The sequence below is a fragment of the Myotis yumanensis genome, unplaced genomic scaffold (genome assembly GCF_028538775.1).
Source record: "Myotis yumanensis isolate MYYU_CA2020_CCGP unplaced genomic scaffold, mMyoYum1.0.hap1 SCAF_2, whole genome shotgun sequence".
Taxonomy (NCBI): domain Eukaryota; kingdom Metazoa; phylum Chordata; class Mammalia; order Chiroptera; family Vespertilionidae; genus Myotis; species Myotis yumanensis.
Genome location: NW_027223753.1, coordinates 115,671,767 through 115,694,638, shown reverse-complemented (window position 1 = coordinate 115,694,638; position 22,872 = coordinate 115,671,767). Strand labels below are relative to the sequence as shown.

Below are 22,872 nucleotides of genomic sequence, written 5' to 3'. Positions count from 1 at the left end.
TCCTAGAAAGCGAAGGCAGAGGACGGAGACTTAGAAAAGAGAAAGGGTTCGGGACTCAAAACGGTTTTGGGACAGTATTACGGGGCCTAGAGGAAAATGTTTTGTCTTGTAGGAGTTCGGAGAGCAGGCGATCCGAAAGTCCTGGGCCCCACAGGAACGCAGCCCTCCAGCCTCGGCTTGGAATTTCGCGCAGCCAAGCGCGGCGTCGCGCAACCTGCGGCAGAGCCGACTCCCAGGCCCGGCCAGAGGGGCGCGCCCTCCCCTTCCCGGAGCGCGGGGCCGCGCCCGGCGGCAGGAGCGGGGCCCGGGGGCGGGACTCCGGGCGGCCCCGCCTCGCCCCGCCGCCCCGCGGGTCACAATGTAGGGTTAGGCGGCGGGCGGGCGGGCGGGGCTCGGCGGGGGCGGAGCCGCCGGGCAGGGGCGGTGCCGGTAGTTGGGGGCGGGGAGGGGAGGAGGACGCGAGCGGGCGGAGGACAGCGCCATTCCGGCCGGCCGCTCCCTCCGGTCCCTCTTCCTTCCCCGCGGTGGCCCGAGAGCGCCAGCGAAGGAGCGCGCCCGTGACGCGGCCCGGCTCGCTGCGCCCTCCCGCCCGCGCCCGCCGCCCATGGCCCGGGCCGCGCTGGCCGGCCCGCCGTGAAGACGCCTCCGTGGCCCTCGCCGTCCGCGCTTCGCCGCCAGCCCGCGGTGCCCGCGCACCCCAGCCGCCATCGCCTTCGCGCCTGGCTGGCGGGGGCGCAGTCCCCGGACGTCCGCGCCCTTCCCTGGAGCTCGGCGGAGCGTGGCAGCCGGGGCCCGCGGAGGTGCGAGGAGCCGGACGCCGCCGCCTGGGTCGCCGCCGGCGCCGCGGGGGCCATGACCGTGGAGCAGAACGTGCTGCAGCAGAGCGCGGCGCAGAAGGTGAGCGAGCCCGCGCCTCCTTCCGACGTGCTGCCCGCCCCCGCCCCCGGCCCCCGGCCCCCCACCCCCTTCCTCGTTACCGCTCGCCCTCGCTGCCCCGGGCTCCCCCTCCGCCACCCACTGCCCCTGCCCGTGGCCTTTCGGGGCGTCGCGCCCAGTGCCGGCTGCTGGGGTGTAGTTAGCGGGTCGCAGTCCACTTCCTTCTTGCCGGTTGTTTTCCTGTAACACGATGCGGGGTATTTACTGAGAGCGACCCTCACATTCCTACACTCCTCTGTGTGGCTTCTTAATTAAGCTTATCCTCCTTTAAAAAACCATCAGTCGTCATTCCTGCCGAGCACACTGGGTGTTTCGGAGGTAGGAACATTCCGGGCCTGCTGTTGTGCGAAAGGGTCTCCGCCAGGACTGACCTGCCTGCCCTGCGGGCAGGTACGTTTACCAGGTGGACTCTCTGCACAACTAGAGGATTTGGTTGTTTCCCTTTCCTCTTCCAGTTTCTTTATTTTTTCTTTTTCTTTTTTCTTATTTTGTCCCCTTTTCTGAGGAACTGTCCTTTAAGAAAGGAAACCTTTCTGGCCATGTTTATTTCAGGAATCTTTTGTCCCCTAAGTTTGACCTTGTTCCATGGTTCACTCTTTACTCTGGCCTCAGTCACACATTCAGATGGTCACCTAAGGAAAATAAAAAAATAAATCTATGTTTGTGAAGCTCCAGCTCTTTTATAGTCAGTAGTGAGAGACGCTCTTTTTATTCTAGATTTTGCTTTCAGAACCTCAAGTGCACTATCATGCTCGAACTATATTCTGAAGAGTAATTGGCTATGCATTATTTTATTTTATTATTTTTAGGGGGGTCATTTGTGTGAGAAGCATTTTGGGTAAAAGAAAAGCATTGCTTTAGTCCTGTTGGAATTATGGGGATACCTTTGCTTTACTGTGAGCAGCTGCCAAAGATGTGTGTGGTTTATCTGGGAGAGTAATGAATGCCCCACCCTGTCGTAGTTTTGGCATAGTTATCCTACCTGTGCTTGGTTATAGAATGAGGCCTGCTATCCTAAAATGGTCTATTTATATATTCACAGTATGCTAAGTTTTTGCTTTGAGATTATTTTTAGATTTTTATGATAGTACTTGAGGTAATTGAAGATGCTCAAGAATTTTGGAAAGCAAGGATAGTGCATTGTTATTTTAGGCCCTTTGGGAAAGTTCTCTTGTAACTCTTGTGTGTTATAGTTGACTGTTACTGGTAAATGTAGAAGGTTACTGCACCCTGCTGTTTATTTAAAGTGAAATAATTCTAGATTTAATAATACGAGTTTAGAACAGTTTATCTTCTAATCCCCCCTTGGTTCTATTTTTAATATCTTAAACTTTAGTTTTTGATGTTTATATGATAAAGTGCTAATACTTTAAGTAGGATTTCGAGGTGATGTATATACAAAGTAACATTTAATAAGTTTGGTATCATCTTTGTTAATTCTTTTCAATGTTGAATATTAGAGCCTATTTCAAAGTGGGAAATGTAGCTAATATTTTTTACATCTCTTAAATTTGAACAATGGCAAAAAGTTTGTTAAATTGATTTCGCCTAAGTACTTCAACATAGAATCAGATAATACAGATCTGTCTGGATCAGAGGTTTATACATAAAGTTGTAGGATTGAGAATCAAAATACTGAAAGTGATCTTGGCCATCAAGTTCAATTTCCTAGTTTAATGAACCCCCCTCCTTACATAAAGAAAGTAGTAGTTAATTTAAAGTATTACAATTATGATGCTATTTTTAGTGTATGTCAGATTATTTCATTGATTTTGGGAAATTTTGTTAGAGCAATATAATTTTATGCTTTCACCATAGTATTTGTGTTGTTTAAAAAACAATGTTTAATTTCGTTATTACCATACTATTACATATTAGAGCTATTTTAAAAATATATGGGTATGAATACTTTACACCACCTACCTCAAATAAATTGATAGATTTAAATCCACCAAACTAGTAACTAGGAAGTGGGCTTCAAGCTAGTAACTAGGAAGTGAACTTCATACTTTAGAAGAAACAAAAGTGAAACTTTTTGTTTTCTCTTTGAAACTTTATGAATGATCAGTAAAATGAGAGTGGTTTAGTGCACATTGCACAACCAAAATTTTAGTCAATTTTCTGCTCTCAAAAAAATTGTGTGTGTATGCACTTGTATAACATGAGTTTTATGTAAAATAGCTGTATTCTGGTGATTAGAACAGTTCCCAATTTTGTTAGAGCAATATAATTTTATACTTTCATCATAGTATTTGTGTTGTTTAAAAAACAATGTTTAATTTCGTTATTACCATACTATTACATATTAGATATTTTCAGTATTCTTTTTTTTTTTTATCCAGAGGATAATTGGTTATAATCTTTTAAAAAATTTTTTTAAAGCAGCACAACACAAAACTTTCATAGCTCTTTGTTTACCTACAGAGTAGCTTATCACTGTATAATGTAACTTAAGGAGCTGTCTTTTCCTCTGATGTGTTGCTTGATGCTGAAGTTTGTCCACGACAGATATTTAGGAAATAGGGTACAACTGCAGAGAGCTACTTTTCTGAGTTGTAGATGATACAGGTGAAGTGGAGTTGGAGGCAGATTAGATACAGTTAAATTCTGTCATTTGGTCTTCAACATGTATCTTGAGCCTTTATACTTGATATTTTTCTAAGTGTAGGATCCTTAGATCTCAAAAATTTGATACATAGATTTAGGTCCAAGTGAGGATTCTTTAGGGCAGCAATAGAAGACTTCTTCCTAGAAACCAAATCAAGTTGTGAAGCGAGCTGAATATTATTTACGTTAAATGTATCCGTCTGGGTTGAATAAAATGTAAGGTTCATAAGGGCAGGCATATTGGCTGTTGGTTTCACGGTGGGGCTTATAACAGTTCCTTGCATGTAGTAGGTTTGAGTAAATATTTGATGATGAAATAAGAGTGAGTGTTTTCTAAAAGGGATGCAAGTGCAGTAGTTATTTTAATTTCCTAACTGAACCTCAATATTTAACATTATTGAGAAACAATGAAAGTTCGAACCAGACTATCTGTTGTAATATAGGCAGTGTAGTGAAAAGACAGTAGGATGTGGGTAGGATCTAAATCACCTTTCTAAGACCTTGGGCAAATCATTAAATGCCTCTGAATCATCTTTTAAAGCCTCAAAGTTAATATGATTAGACAACTTTTTCATATCTGAGTGTTTAGTGGATATAAGCATGCATTTATTCCAAATAGGGAGGATTAAAGAATAAATAGTAGAGAATGGAGGAAGAAGGAATTTTATGGATCAACAATCAATTTTCAATTAATTACTATGGGGGTTAGGTGGGAAGGATGTCACAGATTAACCAAATTAAGACTTAAAACAAAATTTAAGAAAGAATACAAACTGGATTCAGGGTAAATTTCTTAGATAAAATAATGTAGTATTTTCTCATTTAGGTATCATCTAAAGTTACAAAAATGCAAACAGCATTTCAAGGTACAGTTAACATTATATAAATCACTGTACTGGTAAACATGACATAAAATGAATATTCTTTAGTACTAAATAATTGCTTATCTTGTTATTAGGGTAAGACTTGGTTTGGGTAGAGAGGTAAGGATCCAGCTGCTTATTCCCTTCTTATCTTTTTCTTTCTCACCTAATTTTGATTTGTATACTAACATTGTATCCAGCTTCCTTTTTGAATTCTCATCAGTTCTAATAAATATTTGATTGATTTTCTTCAGTATTCTATGTTGACAGTTACTATTTTATTGCTTTAGCTAAGATTACAGAATGCTACTAGGATTAATGTTAGTTTCTATTATGTATTTTATGATGATATGGAAATTCCTTACAGTTCGAAGTTTTTAAAATGTATTGCAATCAGATTTAGGATGTTGATTCTATCAAGTTTCTTTTTTTTCTTCTTCAACAACTGATTTTATTGTCAAGAATGTTGGAATAAATAACATAGATGTATTATGTACTATATACCTAAGGAATTATGCTAAGAATTTTTTAAACTTTGTTTTGTAATATTTAATCTTCCCAACCACCTTATTAGATGAGCACTATTTTTTTCCCTTCATGTTGTGATTGAGGCAACAGTAGTAGAGAAATTAAGAACTAGAGCAACATTTCATTATGATTGTGTGTTTAAACTCAGGGTCAGCAGACTCAATAGCTCCTGCTCTTAGCCATTATGCTTTCTGATAAAATCTCCTTTAGTCATGATACCTCCAAATTTGTTGTACTAAATTTTAATCTAGAATTTGGTATCTGTATTCTTACATGAGCTTGGTTTACACAGTTTGCTTTTGTACATATGGGCTCCTAATGGAAGGTTAGATCATAAAATCATTAAGAAAGCTCTTTGTTTTTTTTCTGTTGGTTTTGGAATTATTTTAGGATTAGGTTAAATCCTTCAAAATTGGTGGTATTAAATGAGTTTTGATGAATATAACAATATCACGATGACCATTTTGTTAAAGCAAGTTTTAAATAAGCTTTCCAAATTTTTATTGTCTTTTAGATTTTCTACTTCCAATTCAAGTTTAAGACTTTTATATATTCAGATTATATTTCATTTAGGTTTCCATATATATTAGTCTGATCTTTTCTCTTAAATCTATGTATATGTAGATAGATCCCTTTCTTTTGTCTTTAATAATTTCACCTTCCTACTCATTCAGGTGGTTATTGTAGATTTTATACTTGAATTCACATTTAGTGAATTTGTAATCATGTTTAATAACAAAAAGCATTTTGGGCTGTGGATTTTCATCTGATTTAGTTTTGGTTTTGACCTTATTTATTTTTTCATTACTTAAAAGATTGCTTTTTGTTTACTTTCCAAGATGTTGCATTTTAAAAATTACTGATTTTTAATTTTGACGCATTGTTTAAAAAACATGATTAGTAATGGTTTTAGAAATTTATTAAGATGTTCCTCTAAGTATATGTGAGGTTTTACTGAGCATATGAAAAGGATGTGTATTCTTTGAAAGTTATAGAGTTGTATATGTCTATTAATGAACACTTCTAGTGTGATTTGAATATTTACTTTTTTCCCCTTTATTCCTTAAATCCTGGGAGATGTTGATGTCTTTTAATGTAATTTCATCAAATTCTCTATGTATTTTTAATGGATCTAATCCAAATTTGTTTGTATTTGCTGGTCATTAGTAAAAGTGTATCATTTACATATTTGGTGATAACTAATAAATTTAATATTTCATTGTCATTTGAGTTTCCATATATTAGCCATATTTTTCCCATTCAGTTTTGGTGTATTGATCAAGCTTCATTGTATCACCTTTCCTACTCTTGCCTCTATGTCCTATAATGATTTGAAAATCTTTCTCTTTTAATTTTAAACCAAATAAGCACGTATTTTTCTGAATGTCAAAAATCAATAATTGGTTTTTCTTCCTTTCCTCTACCATCAATAAGATAAGACTTTTTAGCATATTTTTTATTTATAACATTCCTGATTTTATTGGGATAATGTAGAATTATAATTCTAAGTGATACCCTTTTACATTTCTTAAGGTATACCTTACATGAAAAAAAATACCTGTATTACATGTTAGTAGTTAATTAGTTTTTTTTAAGATTAGGTATTTACTTTTACTTTTAACTAATTTTTTTTCTGTATAGTATAATACTATTTGATGTTACCTTTTAAGTTTCGTGTGTGTGTGTGTGTGTGTGTGTATGTGTCTTTTTAACAGTCCTGCCTAGGATTTTTGATCTGAAAATTATATGTTCTTCGCAGGAAAAATGTATTTTAAAATTATTGCTCCTACTCTGTTTCTTGTTTTCTCCATCTGTAACTACATTATTTGCATGTTAGATATCATTTCTCTCTCTTCAAATTTTATTTTATAGTTTCTTTCTCTCTTTTTGTCCTATATGCTGAGATAACGTCTTAGCTTGGTTGTCCTGATTATTATTTTTATAATGCCAGTTTTCTATTTACTACCTCCTTAGGTGGTCAGATATTTTTGGAGGGTTTGTGTAAATGTGCATTTAAGTTTGTTTTGAAGTGCATAGAATTGAATTAATCACAAACATCAGTTCATGATCAGCTGTACATGAAAATATTTCATTTATATGAAATTATTGTAAATAATAAGCCCATACAAATCCATACTTAAAACAAAAGCTAGAGCTTTGAAAGTAACCTATATGAAAGCCCCTTTATCCCACCCCTCTTGTTTTCATAAGAGATTGTAATCATCTTGAATCCTGTTTTCATTCTCCCTTTAATTTCCTTTTCATTCCATCTCTCTGAATTGCTGAAGGTATATGTTTTTTATTTTAGTTGTTTTAAATTTAGGAACTTTTTTCTCACCTCGATATCTAAAAGATATTCATCCATCTTGAAAGGTTAAAGTCGCATGGGCAGGCTAAATAACAATCTCAGATGGTGAATAAGAAAAATTGAATTTATTTAAAGAAAAGGAGATGGGGATATCCAAAGGGAAGAGCTACACAGCACCGAGCCAAGGGGTATTAGGTTGATTATGGCAGCAAAACAAGGAAGGTGCATAGAAGAAGCAACAGGAGAGCCTAGGCAGGGCTGAATTAGCTCACTGAGAAGTCAGAGAATAGGGGACCTTGGAGACAGGTTCAGGAGGTTAGTCTGGGACTAGCTGTCGCTACCCATTGCTCCCCTGGTTGCAAGTCTCATGGGGTCCCTTAGAGGGGAGAAGGGGGAAGGAAATGGCGCTGGGTAGCACGCACATTGGGTCCTTCATCCTGAGTGTATTTATCTCTCTTTTGCAGGTGGAACTCTTAGGGGAGCTTTCAGGCGAGGGTCTTAATAGAATATTCATAAGCTTTCCAGGCATGTTCTTTCACAGGGTCATTATTCAATGCAGCTGGTCCTGAGGCAGTCATGGAGTCACTTGTCTGGTTTTGCTGCTATTTTGGGCCTGGAGCTGAAATACAGCTGAGGCCTAGATGTTATCTTTAGGGAGGAAAAGGTAAAGGGGTCTAAGCCTCATGACCAGCGGTATGAAAGATCCAGAGTCCAAACTGCATGACCAGTGATATGCTAGGGGAGGATAGGTTATCTTGGGTGTGAGGTTCTTGTTTCCCAGTTTTGCCCCGTGTTAGGCATCCAGGGCTTTCTGCCCTGGTGAGTTTCTGTACACTGGCCCGTTGTCCTTGCTATGCTCATGTCTGTCTAACAGTTAGACTCTAACTGCCCATAACACATTTTCTATTAAGAGTGTTTGAAGTTACGTTTGCAACATTTTGACCTTATTTCATTTGCACTTAATTTTCATATCTGTTATGAGGTAGGGACCCAATTTAATGTTTAGTATATATGATGTTTTTGTTGTTCATCTTACTTTATTGAAAAGTTAAATGCTCTCTCCCATTGAACTGGCATGCCATCTCTGTCATATACAAGACTTTATGTGAAATGCTCTTTTTCCCCTGTTATTTTGTTCCATCATTTATTTTGTGAATACTATCCTGTCTTCACTGCGGTAGCTTCATTATAGTTTCTGTACTAGTAAAGTAAGCTTGCTTTTCTTCTTCCAAGGTGTCATGTTGCTTTATTCTTCCTTATAAATTTTTAGACTAATCATACAAAGTTCTCTGAGAAACCCTTGTTTGAGGTTTTCTTTTTTATTAATTTCCTTGAATCCATAGACCAATTTGGCATTAGTGACATCTTTATGATATTGAGTCTCTCTATGAACAGGATATACCTTTTTATTTAGGTCTTCAGTATCTCTTATTCAGTTAATAATTTTAACTGTAGAATTCTTACACATTATTTGTTCTAGGTAGTTGATAATTTCTGGTGACAATTATATGTGGTGCTTTAAAACATTTGTTATTGGCGCTGGTGCTGGCAACTTGGTGGCGATGCTTCTAGACATGAGCTGCAAAAAGTACAGTGTGGCCCTGAGGAAGGAGAACCTAAAGAAATGTGGGCAGGAACTCGCTCGATGGAGAAACTCTAGACTCTGACAGAAGTAGGGGGAGGAAAGGAGGAATCTCTTATTGAACAACAAGAAGAGAAGCTGTTGGAGAGAGGCAAAAAAAACAACAACAACAAAAAAACACGAGTGGTTGCTGTGGGAGCAGAAGGCACAAAAAGAATTCAGAATAAAGGAGGAGGAGGAAGAGGCACCTAAAAAACAAGAACAGGAGAGAAAGTTAAAGGAAGAGAGCCGAGCAGCAGAGAAAAGAGAAAGAGGAGGAGCAGAAGCTGCAGGAGGAGAGGGAAAGTGCAGGCTGTGAGAAGGTGCTGGGGTGGCTGAAAATGAGCTGGGAAATAGTGCCACGTGGCAAAACTCAGAACCACACACGGACTGATGAATAATGAAGAAAGATCTAGCTAACTGTCCATTCTACAAACAAACAAACAAACAAACGGGAGCTTGCCGTTTTGGAGGTAGAGGTGTTCACTGAAAAACAGTTTCCACACCGAGCCCCACCCTTCTTATCAGAAGCATGTTTACAGTGTTTGGTGTGGAGCCATGTGGCCAGGAGGGCAGCAGGAGGGCAGCAGGAGGAGGGCACCCACAGTGCCTGGACTTCTTCGAGGATGTGTCTCTCCTCCTCCCCCGCCCCAGGTCCAGGTCAACTGCAGCGTGGAACTGCATCTGAGGGGCAGCATGTGTGTGCAGTGCCGATGGGAAGAAGAAAGCAGAGTGACCCTTTCTCTGTTTAAAGGACCTTGGTTTGCAGGATGGTAGCTTCAGTGCAAGTTCTGTCCCATGACCCGGTGGAAAGGGCAATTTGTGGTTTATGTGAAATACAGCAATGCCCAAGAGGAAAGCACTGCAACTTTCTTCATGTGTTCAGAAATCCCAACAATGAATTTTGGGAAGCTAATAGGGACTTGTCTCCTGGTGGGTTTGGTTCTCCCTTTGGTAAGAACTCAGAGAGGATAAGTATCACGTGATCTCACTCATTTGTGAAATATAATGAACAACGTAAACTGATGAAAAAAATAGAAGTAGAGACATAGAAACAATGAACATACTGTCAAACCTCAGAGGGAAGGCAGGGGAGGGTGGGAGGAGGAGGGAGGTAAGAGATCAACCGAAGAATTTGTATGCATGCATATAAGCATAACCAATGGACACAGACTGTAGGGGTTGAGGGCACGTGCTGGGGGGTAGGAGCGGCCAGGGAGAGGTCAGTGGGGGAAAAAAAGGAGACTTATGTAATACTTTCAACAATGAAGAATTTAAAAAAGAAAATAAAAAGAACTAAAGAGGAGGGAACTGTGACAGGCCCCAGGAGTGGAAGCCCCAGTCTGGCCCATTTCTGCAGAAGGAATGGAGAAGCTGAGAGGAAAAGGAGAAGTAGTCACCGGGGTAAGAAATCTCACAGAGACAACACAAGTCGTAAAAGGCACAGTTCAGGAAGTAGAGAAAGAAAAAGGCACCGCAGGGAGTGGGGGCGTGGGGCAGCCAGAGCCAGAGCCCAGCCAGAGCCCAGCCAGAGCCCAGACCCTTCTAGGTCTAGTAGTTGGGGTGGGAGGAGGTCAGGTAGTAGAGACAGAACTGTTGATAGTTCCAAATCCAAAGAAACTGATTTTATACACACAAACATACATATATTTGTTATTTGTTACTGGTGTGTACACATGCAACTGAATTGTACATTAACCTTATATCCTGCCACCTTGCTAAGCTTTTCTAGTTTAATACTTTTTTAGCAATAATTTTGAATTTTTGTCTGTAAAAGATTATATGCATAAGTCATGATGGTTTTATTAATTTACTTTCAATTTTTATGTCTGTAACTACATTTTTTCTTGTACTAGGTAAGACCACTAATAAAGATTGATTAGAAGTGATGTCAGTGGATAATGTTTTATTGCTGATTTTAAAGGACAGTTCTCTACTTTGGTACCTAATGCCCTTCTAAAGTATTTAAATGTGTTAGCTGTATAAACATCTTCTATAATAATAAAAGGATAATATGCTAATTAGACCAAATGTCATTCCGGACGTCCTTCTGGATGAAGCAGGGGCCAGAGGGAAGCCTGGGTCCCGGGTGCCAGAGGGAAGCTGGTGCTGGCAACCAGGGGAAGGAAGGCCTACTCTTGCATGAATTTCGTGCATCAGGCCTCTAGTATGTTATAAAAAGGGTTCTGTTTCTAAAGAACTAAAGATTATTTTGTTATTTTAAATTTTCATGCTTGCATATATTTTTACTTTTGTGTCCAATGACTCTTTGTGAAAGTTTTCACTCCAGGCATGCTGGGGGTGGGGGGAGGTAGCTTCTTCGTCAGCCACTTCTCTGTCATGCTAGGTCTTTTGGTGTGTGTGTGTGTGTGTGTGTGTGTACAAATCATTTCTGAAAATTTTTAAAAATGTGTGTGAAATAGCATATGAAACCTTATGTCTCCTTTAAAAGAATATAATAAAGATAATACCATTTGTACTACCTGGACATAAAATCGAGTATCATCTTATTATCAAAATTTCCTTTGTGCCTCACCCACACAGTCCCTCACTTCGATATACCACTAGCTGCTATCTTGACTTTTTGAAGTTAATGTTCCTGTGATATAATTTACAAAAAATAAAATGAAACCACCCATTTAAACATGTTTAATTAGATGAATTCTGGCATTTAGACAGTTCTGTCACTAGAAGATTCCCTCGTGTCACCCTTCTGATTCAGTATTCCCACTGTCCCTATTCCAGGTAACCATTGATCTGATTTGTATTGCTATAGATCAGTTGTGGCTGTTTTAGGTCTTCATATAGGTGAAATCATAAATTTTTGTTGCTGTTGCATTTGATAGTTTGGCTCAGTAAAGTGTTTTGGATACTCAGCCATGTTGCATGTATTAGTAGTTTGTTTTTCTTTATTGCTGAGTAATATTTTAGACTAAATTTCAAAATATGTGTGAACACGTACCTGTTGGCGGACTTTGAGTTGTTCCTAATTTGTGGCTCTTATGAATAATGTTGCTACAATGTACATTGTAAGCAGGTCTTTGAGTAGCTGTATTTGCATTTCTCTTGGGCAAATACTTAGGTGTATTTGTTATAAAATACTGTTAAATGGTTATTCAAAATGGTTGTACCACCATTGTACATTCCCATCAGCAATGTATGAGAATTCTAGTTGGTCTACATTTTCATCAACACTTAGTATAGACACATCGTATGTTTTAGCCATTTTAATGAGTATGTTATGTTACCTCATTGTTGGATTAATTTGTATTTTCTTGGTGACACAGTTTTGAACATTTTTATGTGCTCATTAGCCATTTTTTGGATGATTTTAAAATACTGGTGCTTCTCATATATTATCCATTTATATTCTCACAGGATCAGCAATAACTATATCTATTCTTTCAAGTCTGAAAATGGCTAAATAGCTAAAGATGTTAGAGGTAAAACATTATAGCAGCAAGTATTAATATGCTCATAAAGCAAAATGAAACTGCATAATGTTTCCATCATTTTAAAAAAAACTAACATATGATGAAAAGGGTCACTGCTGAAGAATAAAAGCCCTTTTCTGATTTCATGCCTCAAACTAACATTAATTTAATTTCTTTGGTAATCAGTTGCACACACAGTAGAAATCTTTATGATGTATATTTTGTTCACAGGGTACAAAATACTTTTACATTGTAGTTGGTTTTGAAAGAGCTTCGAGGACTGATGGTGGGTGGGATGAACTGTGGAGTTGAGTGGTTGGTAGGTAGAAAATAGGGCAGAGAAAGACATTTTCTCTTTTTTTTTTTCTCATAGTTTTTAGTCTATGTGAGAACAAGAAAGAAGTGCAGCCTGTTTTGAACTGGGACAGAAAATATTTAATATTTGCTGGGATTTTGTTGGTGTTGTTCAGCCTGGAAGTGGGTGGAGTGAGGTCTGGTTAGCTGCAGAGCTGAAGGAGTGACATCCTAAGTCTTCCCATAGGACCTTAGAGAAAGGTTTGGGGGCAGGGCTAGGTTGAGGAAGAGGATCAAAGAAGCAAGCAGCAGTCCCATGCCTCAGGTTTAAAATTCCCAGTCTGGGGAGGGAAGAAGCAGCTCTTTGCACAGGCCTCCTGGGGTAGTGGACACTCTTTTGTTGTACCTCTTTAGGTTTCACCATACAAATTCTCAGAACTGACTTCCAGGCTTCTTTTCCGGTGGGGCCAGGACTTCAAGTCAGTGATAAGACTGTAGAACTGCCCTAAGTGGTTTGGCTAAGTGGGTAGGATGTTGGCCTGTGTACTGAAGGGTCCCAGATTCAATTCTGATCAAGGGCACATGCCCAGGTTGTGGGCTCCATTCCCAGTGGGGGTGTGTGTGTGCAGGAGGCAGTCCATCAATGATTCTCTCTCATCATTGATGTTTCTATCTCTCTCTCTCCCCCTCTCCCTTCTCTCTGAAATCAATAAAAATATATTTTTAAAAAACCCAGCCAAACAAAAAACAAACAAACCAAGCCCTGTGGAACTAACAGAACTGACAATATTTCCTTTCTTGGTGGTGACCTCAGAGGGAAGGCACCAGTGCATCTGAGCATGTGTGGCTGTGGCTGGATAGATGAAGGTAGCATATGAGATGGCTAGGGTCAGATGTGTGATTTCTGTGGTGTTCCCTGGGTAGGGGGCTCAGGCCTCTGGAAATTGGGATCAAAGCAGCCACCTCAGTGCATAGAGTTCTGTATGAGGAGGTACGGTCTTAGGACCCTGTGAACATTCTTATTATTTGGTGTTGCCATTAGCTTACTCTTGGCCATCTTGGGATTGGCTCAGGCAAACTCTAGCCTCGGGGTCTGCAGTTTTCAGATGGAAGCAGATCCCTTCTATGCATTCTTGGCTATGCGGTGGTATCAGGTACCTTTTACCCCCTGGCACTGCCTGGAGAGCAGGTGGAGCTCTCTGGTTTAATGTGCAAAAAGGAGGGGCTGACCGCCAGTTCCTCTGTTTCTCCTCTTCCTTCTGTCTTAGGGTCTCAAGGCTGTCTGTGGGAGTGAAGGGGGGAGGGTTGTGGGAGGGGTGGTAGGCAGGCAGGGGGTGTGGTGGGGAGGTACTGGCAACCTGCTGCCTCCATCTTTCCTTACTGGCCATTTTTTTACCTTCTATAGTCTATATCTTGCTATTGAGTTGTAGGAATTTATATATTCTGAACATGTCTTTTATTATATACTAGAGGCCTGGTGCACAAAAATTTGTGCACTCGAGGGGGGGGGGGAGGGGGAATCCCCCAGCCCAGCCTGTGCCCTCTCGCAGTCTGGGACCCCTCAGGAGATAATGACCTGCTGGCTTAGGCCTGCTCCTGGGTGGCAGAGGGCACGCCCAATCCCTAGGTGCAGCCCCTGGTCAGGCTCAGAGCAGGACCAATTGGGGAGTTGGGCCACCGCCCCCTGTCATGCACAGAGCAGGGCGGATCGGGAGGTTGCGATGCCACCCTCAGTCATGCTCAGGGTACAGCCAATTGGGGGGTTGGGGCACCGCCCCCTGTCACATTCAAGGCAGGGTCGATGGGGAGGTTGCGGCGCCACCCCCTGTCACGCACAGAGCAGGGCCCATCAGGGGGTTGGGGCGCTGCCCCCTGTAACTCACAGAGCAGGGCCAATCGGGTTGGGTGCTGCCCCCTGTCACTCACAGAACAGGGCCCATCAGGGGGGTTGGGGCTCCGTACCCTGTCACTCACAAGGCAGGGCCAATCAGGGGGTTGAGGAGATCTCCCCTGTCATGCACAGAGTAGGGCCGATCAGGGGGTTGAGGAGCTCCCCCCGTCACTCACAGAGTAGGGCCGATAGGGGAGTTGGGGCACCGCCCCCTGTCATACACAGAGCAGGGCGGATCGGGGGTTGGGGCACTGCACCCTGTCACACTCAGGGCAGGGCCAATGGGGAGGTTATGGCTCTACCCTGTCACACACAGAGCAAGGCCCGTGGAGGGGGGTTGGGGCGCCGCCCTCTATCACCAACAGAGCAGGGCCGATCAGGGGGTTGGGGCGCCGCCACTGTCACACTCAGGGCAGGGCCAATGGAGAGGTTATGGCTCTACCCTGTCACAGAGCAGGGCCCGTGGCGGGGGGGGGGGGGGGGGGTGAAGGGGTTGCGGTGCTGTACCCTGTCACACACAGAGCAGGGCAGATCAGGGGGTTGGTGCACCGCACCCTGTCAAACACAGAGCCGCAGGGCGATCAGGGGATTGGGGAGCTCCCCCCTATCAGGCACAGAGCAGGGCTGATCAGGGGGTTGGGGCACTGCACCCTGTCACACTCAGGGCAGGGCCAATGGGGAGGTTATGGCTCTACCCTGTCACACACAGAGCAAGGCCCGTGGAGGGGGGTTGGGGCGCCGCCCTCTATCACCAACAGAGCAGGGCCGATCAGGGGGTTGGGGCGCCGCCACTGTCACACTCAGGGCAGGGCCAATGGAGAGGTTATGGCTCTACCCTGTCACAGAGCAGGGCCCGTGGCGGGGGGGGGGGGGGGGGGGGGTGAAGGGGTTGCGGTGCTGTACCCTGTCACACACAGAGCAGGGCAGATCAGGGGGTTGGTGCACCGCACCCTGTCAAACACAGAGCCGCAGGGCGATCAGGGGATTGGGGAGCTCCCCCCTATCAGGCACAGAGCAGGGCTGATCAGGGGGTTGGGGCACCTTCCCCTGTCACGAACAGAGCAGGGCAGATAGGGAGGTTGTGGCCCCGCCCCCTGTCACACACAGAGCGGGTCGGGGAGCTCCCCCATATCAGGCACAGAGCAGGGCTGATCAGGGGGTTGGGGCGCCTTCCCCTGTCACAAACAGAGCAGGGCGGATAGGGAGGTTGTGGCCCCGCCCCCTGTCACTCACAGAGCCGCAGGGCGATCAGGGGGTTTGGGCGCTGCCCCCTGTCACGCTGATCCGGGTGCCGGGAGCCTCGCTGCTCCGCTGATCCGGTGCCGGGAGGAATATTACCCTTTTACTATTTAGGATAGAGGCCTGGTGCACGGGTGGGGCCCGGCTGGTTTGCCCTGAAGGGTGTCCTGGATCAGAGTGGGGGTGCCCACTGGGGTGTCTGGCCAGTCTGGCTGAGGGGCTGAGGGCCGTTTTCCGGCTGGCGGGTGACTGAAGCTCCCAACCACTCGTTTTTTTCTTTTTTCTATTCTGGGCCCGCTTTAGCTCTGAGGCCTCACTGCTGAAAGCAGGTTTCTGGCCGTTACCTTCTGTATTTGATACAATGTTGCGGTCTGGCTGGCTGAAACCTGGCTGACTGAAAACCGGTTTCTAGGGTTTTGGTTAGCTTCTATATTTGCAACATAGTTGCTTAGAGTTTCAGCTGAGAGGCCGGCAACTGAGGCGGGGAACATTGGAGTCCGCCATCACTGGAGCAAGCAAGCCTCCCTGCTCGCTTCAGTGCATGGCTGCCGGCCGCCATCTTGGCTGATAGTTAATTTGCATAAGGATATGCTGATTAGCCAATGGGAAGGGTAGTGGTCGTACGCTAATTACCATGTTTCTCTTTTATTAGTGTAGACTAGAGGCCCTGTGCACAAATTTTGTGCACTTGGGGGGGGCGTTCCTTAGACTGGCCTGTGCCCTCTCGAAGTCCGGGAGCCCTCGGGGGATGTCTGACTGCCCGCTCCCCCTGAGCGGGCCTAAGCGGGCAGTCAGACAGCCTTAGTGCTGCCACAGAGTGGGGAGAGGCTCCTGCCACGACTGCTGCGCTCGCCAGCCATGAGCCCAGCTTCTGGCTGAGCGGCGTGCCCCCTGTGGGAGCGCACTGACCACCAAGGGGCAGCTCCTACATTGAGCGTCTGCCCCCTGGTGGTCACTGCACATCATAGCAACCAGTTGTTCTGCCATTGGGCTGAAACCGGCTCTCTGGCATCCCTCAAGGAGTTCCAGATTGCGAGAAGGCACAGGCCAGGCCGTGGGACCCCACCAGTGCACGATTGGGGCTGGGGAGGGACATGGGAGGTTGACTAGCCGGGGAGGGACCACGAGAGGGCTCCAGGGCCTGTCCGGCCTGTCTCGCTCAGTCCCGATCTGCCAGACCCCAGCAACAAGCTAACCTACTGGTTGGAGCATCTGCCCTGTGGTGGTCAGTGCATTTCATAGCGACTGGTCAACCAGTCGACTGTCTGCCCCTGATGGTCAGTGCACGTCATAGCAACTGGTCGACCAATCTACTGTCTGTCCTCTGGTGGTCACTGCACGTCATAGCGAACAGTTGAGCAGCCTTAGCATATAATTAGCATATTATGCTTTGAACGGTTGAACGCCCAACTGGACGACTGGACACTTAGCATATTAGGCTTTTATTATATAGGATTTTTTCTCTCAGTATGTAGCTTATTTTTATTTCATTTTCTTGTAAATTTCTGTGAAGTCAAAGTATTTTAACATTGGTAAAGTTCATTATGCCATTTTTTTCCTTTTAATAATGTGCTTTAACCTAATATTTTTAAACCTTGTCCACAAAATTTTTTTCCTATATTTTTGTCTGAAATGTTTTTTTAGAAAAACTTCTACATTTAGGTCTATTATCTATGTGGAGTTTATTTTTGTGTGCTCCAAGGTATAAGAGTCAAGGTTTATGTGAAATTAATGAACCTTATTGTTGCAGTTCAGTTATACTTCTGTATATGGCAGAACTTAATCATTCTACTGTTGACAAACTAGTTATCTTTTTATATATTTATGGAGCATTGGTTTTTTTTCTGTGACATTCATATTTGTTTCTCTTGTTTTTTGGGGGTGGGGTTGCTTTGTCCCTTTTTTATTTGAAGGAGTTCTTTATAATTTTATAACACTTTTTTTCCACTTACATCTTTTCTCAATCTTTTTCCATTTTTAGAATATCTTTTTACTCCCTTTATTGTGTCCTTTTATAAATAAAAGTTCATTTCAATTTAGTCTCATATGTAATGTTCCCTTTATTCTTTTATCCCCCTCAAGTGTTTCTCTAGTTTTACCTTCAGTGTTTAAGTCTCATTTTACTTGTACTTGAGTTTTGCATATTGTTTGAGTATGTGTTCAAATTCGGTTTCCCCTTTGAAGAACCAGCAACTCTGTTGAAAAGTTTCTCTTCCCTGTTAGTACTTCTGATGACTATATGAATTGGAACTTTTTAAAGGAAAATAGGTCTGAGCGACTTGCCCTTGATTAAAGTACTTTTTATTATAGTTTATGAAACTTACATAAATGTAAACTAAGTATAAGTTTATTATGTTCTATTGTATAGCTCTTATGCACTAAACCCCAAAACCAACTAATAACTTAGATGTAACCCAAACTATAAAATTAGTATCATTTATAGTAACAAGGTTAACTTAACTTGACAATGGTTGTGTTTTATAGAAGCTAACTTGCAACTTCAGCCAGTGTAATTCATGTATGTGTATCAGGATATTCTTGTAATATGTTATTAACATCTGGGAGTAGATTTTATTGCTGCTGTCATGTACATTACATCTGTGACCCTGGTGCTCAGTTAATAGCTAGTGTCTTAAGAGTGGTGTTCTCAGCCTTCTTGTTGTAATGTTTTCACAGATGTACCTTCAAATTTGACCATAGTTTAAAACATTTTTTTTCTGAAATTCAGTGAAATGTAATTATTGCAGTGCCTCTCAAATAGAATGTTGAACAGAATAGATTATGTGATTTGTGTAGAGTGGGGTACATTTGCTGTGAAAAAGAAGTTACAATTGTAGCTTACTTTTAAGTTAATGCCAAGTAAATTTTATTTATTAGAACTTGTAAGTACTTTACCTTGTGAAGATATCTTAATGTCTGGGGCAATCAGGAGGGTGAAACACTGCTGTGCAGTGTGATAACTGCTTTTGCAGACACCATGAGACAGCATTATGATACTGGAGTAATAACTGTTGTAGTTATTGCTACCTCCCTCAGGATTGTTGAATGTCATAGTGAAGGTTTAAAACCTTTCAAGTGTGCTGCCAAAATATTTAGCATTTGAATACATATTACAAACACAAAGACATTGAGGATTTGGGAATAAGAAGACAGCAGAAAGTAGGCCTGGGTATTGGGCAAGATTTCTTTGAGCTTGTCAGGTTTTGCTGTGTTGAACTTTCAGTACATATATTTAAACTGTTTACATTTGGGTGATACAGCATGTTAAAATTTGACGGCTGATACCGTATGCTATGTTTCTACTTCTTAACTTGGAATTTCCAAGGCTTAGTCTTTTGATTTTCTGCTATTTGCGATCTCTATCTTTGAAAGATCACGTATTTTCTCAGTTATGTGTATTCTTTACTACCAAGTTTGTATATTTAAACTAAATTTACACCCTCATATAAATTCTCAGTTCAGGTTTTTAATTACCTGTTTCTGCTTAAATATCCAGTCATCTTTCATTGTCATACTCATACACTTGTTTATTCTTTCTTTATTTTAAGCATATTGAGAAATAACTAATACACAGAAAGCTTATAGTTTGGTGGTGTTGGGAGCCAGAGATGTATATATGATATTAAAAGTTAAGTGTAATGTTTTTAGGCTGTACTGGTATGACCAATTAGAAGATCTAAGAATAGGAAAGACCTCATAGAGCAGGGAGTAATGGTTGAAATGAACTGATATTGAAGACTAGTAGCCAGATTGATGGTACCATCCTAGATAAGGAAGTCCATGAACAAGGACAAATCATTTTGGTGCCTTCTGTTATGTGGCTAGATGTGGTATAATAAAAAATAAATATTTAGTCTTTTGTATGCTAATGAGATAACTCCTAGTTGGGGGACTAGGTAGGTTCATGTTGGGGGCTGTACCTCACAAAACCAACCACTATGATTAGAGGTGAGACTTTCAGCCCACTTCCTAGTCCAGGGAGGAGAGAGGGACTGGAGATTGAGTCCAGTCACCAGTGGCCAATAATTTGATCAATCATGCCTATGTAATGAAATCTCTGGTGCCTTAACATATTTCTAATAAGTTCTCAGTTTAGCATACATAGTTAATTTTTTCCTTCCTAGTTGTTTTTGAGACAATTTTCTTAAAAAATACTAACATGTTATTAATATATTGTTAGGATATAAAAATTGTATTTAAAGAAGTTGAACCAATAAGGGTCCAGTTAGGAAACAAACCACACAATAATTTGAACAGGGAAAGTTTGATACAAAGAAATATTGACTAGCAACAGATGACTGGCTGGGAATGAAGGAAGGTTATGATTGAAGTCTACTGGATGTGAGCGGTGCAGTGCTGGAGGCTGGGACACTTCTGCAAATTGCTCTTTTACGGATCCTGGAAGAAAGTGGTATAGAGCATATGCTTTATTAAACCTACATTATATAGGTGAATGGAGGAGTTTCCAGTAGCCAGTAGGGTGTCTTATGTGTGTGTGCTTAGTATAACCGAAAACTGTATTGGTTTTGGGGAATTGTTTGTGATACATATAGACTCTAGGAATTATATAGTATTCAGTTTGAAAGTTCTACTTAGAGCATGTTTATTTTGCTTTTTAAGGGATTTTCAATGACTTGCAAGTTAAATATGAAAATTTAAGTAAGGAAACTAAAGATGCATAAGTAATTAAATGAGAGAAATATATTAGGAATCAGTCTGATTATTAGCATAAAAACAAATTAAGTACATATTTAAACTGAGAGATCATAGTTTAAGGATATGATTTGATTCACAAAAGTTTTGTTTAACTACATGTTTTCCAGAATATAGCACTCTAAGCAAAGAAAAAAAAAAAGACTCTTGGACACAGATAATAGTATGGTGATTTCTAGAGGGAAAGGAGGGTGGATGGAGGTAGGAGAGGGTAAAGGGGGATAAATGGTTATGGAAGGAGACTTGACTTGGGGTGGTGAACACACAATACAATATATAGATCAGTGATTCCCAAAGTGGGCGCTGCCGCCCCCTGGTGGGCGCTGCAGCGATCCAGGGGGGCGGTGATGGCCACAGGTGCATTTGTTTTAACTTTTTTTGTATTACCTTTCTATTCTAAGTTCAATAAATAGTTTCATGATTTCAAACTTCAATGTTTCTAATTTACACCTTTCTTTACTATATTTTACGAAAAAGGTAGAAACATTAATACATATATCTTTCTGTTTAATTGTAAAATTTTTTAAAAAAATTAATTTCCAGGGGGCACTGAGTAATATTTCATAGGCTTCATTTCATAGTTCTGCTCCTGTCAATCCTGCTTCAAGTTAAGCAAACAATATATATAGTATTGTTGAAATTCCCAATTAAGGGGGCGGTAGGCCAAATAAGTTTGGGAACCACTGATATAGATGATGTATTATAGAATTGTATACCTGAATCCTATGTAATTTTAATAACCAATGTCACTCCAGTAACTTCAATAAAAAGTAAAGAGTCAAATAAAAGCATTCTAATTTAAAAAACACACGGTTCCAAAAGATTTTGCAAATTGGGTTTTCGGAACTCAAAAAGCACGTTCCCATAGAAACCACTTTTCATGTTGTTGAGCTCTTATTTGGCCTGGAAATGTGTTTAATTCTGTATGAATATAACTTATAGTGCTATCTAACAATATTTTTGAGAAAAGCACATTTAGAGTTTCTACTTCTGATGCATTTCTTTTATCTGCTAATTAATAGGGATGGGGGATTCCATTGGCATGGCCATGATGCAGATGTTAGATTGGTTGAAGGGTTGGGTGAAAAATAGGAATATGAAGTCTGAGGTGAGGAACAGTGGAAACAAACATTTGTTGAGGACCAACTATATTCATTGCTCTTTGCTACTTATTCCCCATAAAGTATCTCATCCCTATATTTTTTAATTACATGAAAGCTTAAGATTGTTACTCTAGGGTTCTATAAAAAGGAAAAGACTTTTTAAAATCAGAATTTCTGACATTTCTAAGCTTAAATGTAAATAGTGAAGAATAAAAAAGCATGCCTTCAGATTTATACACACACAGAGGTATGCAATTAACTTAGTGCTAAAATGCTGTTAACCCAAAATGATTAAGATAAGCCTTGAGCCTGTGGCAGTGGAAAATACAAGATACCCCAATCATTCATGGGATTACTACATAGATTATTTGTAATTGGGAATTTCAACAATACTATATATATTGTTTGCTTAACTTGAAGCAGGATTGACAGGAGCAGAACTATGAAATGAAGCCTATGAAATTCTAGGTAGAATGTAGGAGAGGGTGGAAAGGTTGCTTATTAGTAAGTGGGCCTGATTTATGTATGCTTGTTATTCCCATCTCCAATAATTAGCTAGTACCTCTTTCCTGTGGGTAAGATCAGGCCTTGTGACCTGACTTACTCTGGTTCACCTCTGCAGACTCTGCTATGTTCAATTTTCAATCAATACTCATTGAGTGCTGTCCCATGCCAGACACTGTACCAGTTACCAGGAATGCATTAGTGAGTAAAATGGAGTCATTGTATCTACACTAATAAAAGAGAAACATGGTAATTAGCGTACGACCCCTACCCTTCCCATTGGCTAATCAGCATATCCTTATGCAAATTAACTGTCAGCCAAGATGGTGGCCGGCAGCCAGGCAGCTGGAAGCGAACATGAGGCTTGCTTGCTCCAGTGACTTCAGACTCCAACGTTCCCCACCTGCGCTGCCGGCCTCTGAGCTGGCAGTTTGAAACATTCTAACAAATATAGGCCGGGATCTCAGAGCTGGAGTTATACATTGTTTCGATTATAGAAAGCAAACAAACCAGCAGCGGAAGCCTCAGAGCTAGAGCCAGAGCTAAAGCTGGCCCAGAATTAAAAAAAAAAAAAAAGAAAAAAAGGAGCGGTTGGGAGCTTCAGTCAACAACCGCCAGCCTGAAAGCAGCCCTCAGCCCCTCACCCAGACTGGCCAGGCACCCCAGTGGGGACCCCCACCCTGAAGGGTGTGTGACCAGCTGCAAACAGCCATCATCCCCTCACCCAGACTGGCCAGGCACCCCAGTGGGGACCCCCACCCTGATCCAGGACACCCTTCAGGGCAAACCAGCCGGCCCCCAGGCCTCTATCCTATATAGTAAAAGGGTAAT

The 22,872-nt window shown here is 41.8% G+C and overlaps 1 protein-coding gene and 1 pseudogene across 5 annotated transcripts in view; both read left to right on the top strand.

Annotated features, from left to right (window-relative positions):
- Positions 1-720: 720 nt before the first annotated feature.
- USP25 (ubiquitin specific peptidase 25) overlaps positions 721-22,872 on the top strand; it is a 187,006-nt gene continuing 164,854 nt past the window's right edge. For 3 of the 5 annotated variants that reach the window (XM_070405987.1, XM_070405988.1, XM_070405986.1), the window contains exon 1: positions 721-897. In XM_070405987.1, coding sequence (XP_070262088.1) covers positions 853-897 — 45 coding nt within the window. In that variant the 5' untranslated portion in view covers positions 721-852. The remainder of the gene's footprint in view (positions 898-22,872) is intronic. The other 2 variants (XM_070405989.1, XM_070405990.1) reach the window with 2 other exon arrangements.
- Positions 8,395-10,218, top strand: LOC139002060 (U2 small nuclear ribonucleoprotein auxiliary factor 35 kDa subunit-related protein 2 pseudogene; annotated as a pseudogene).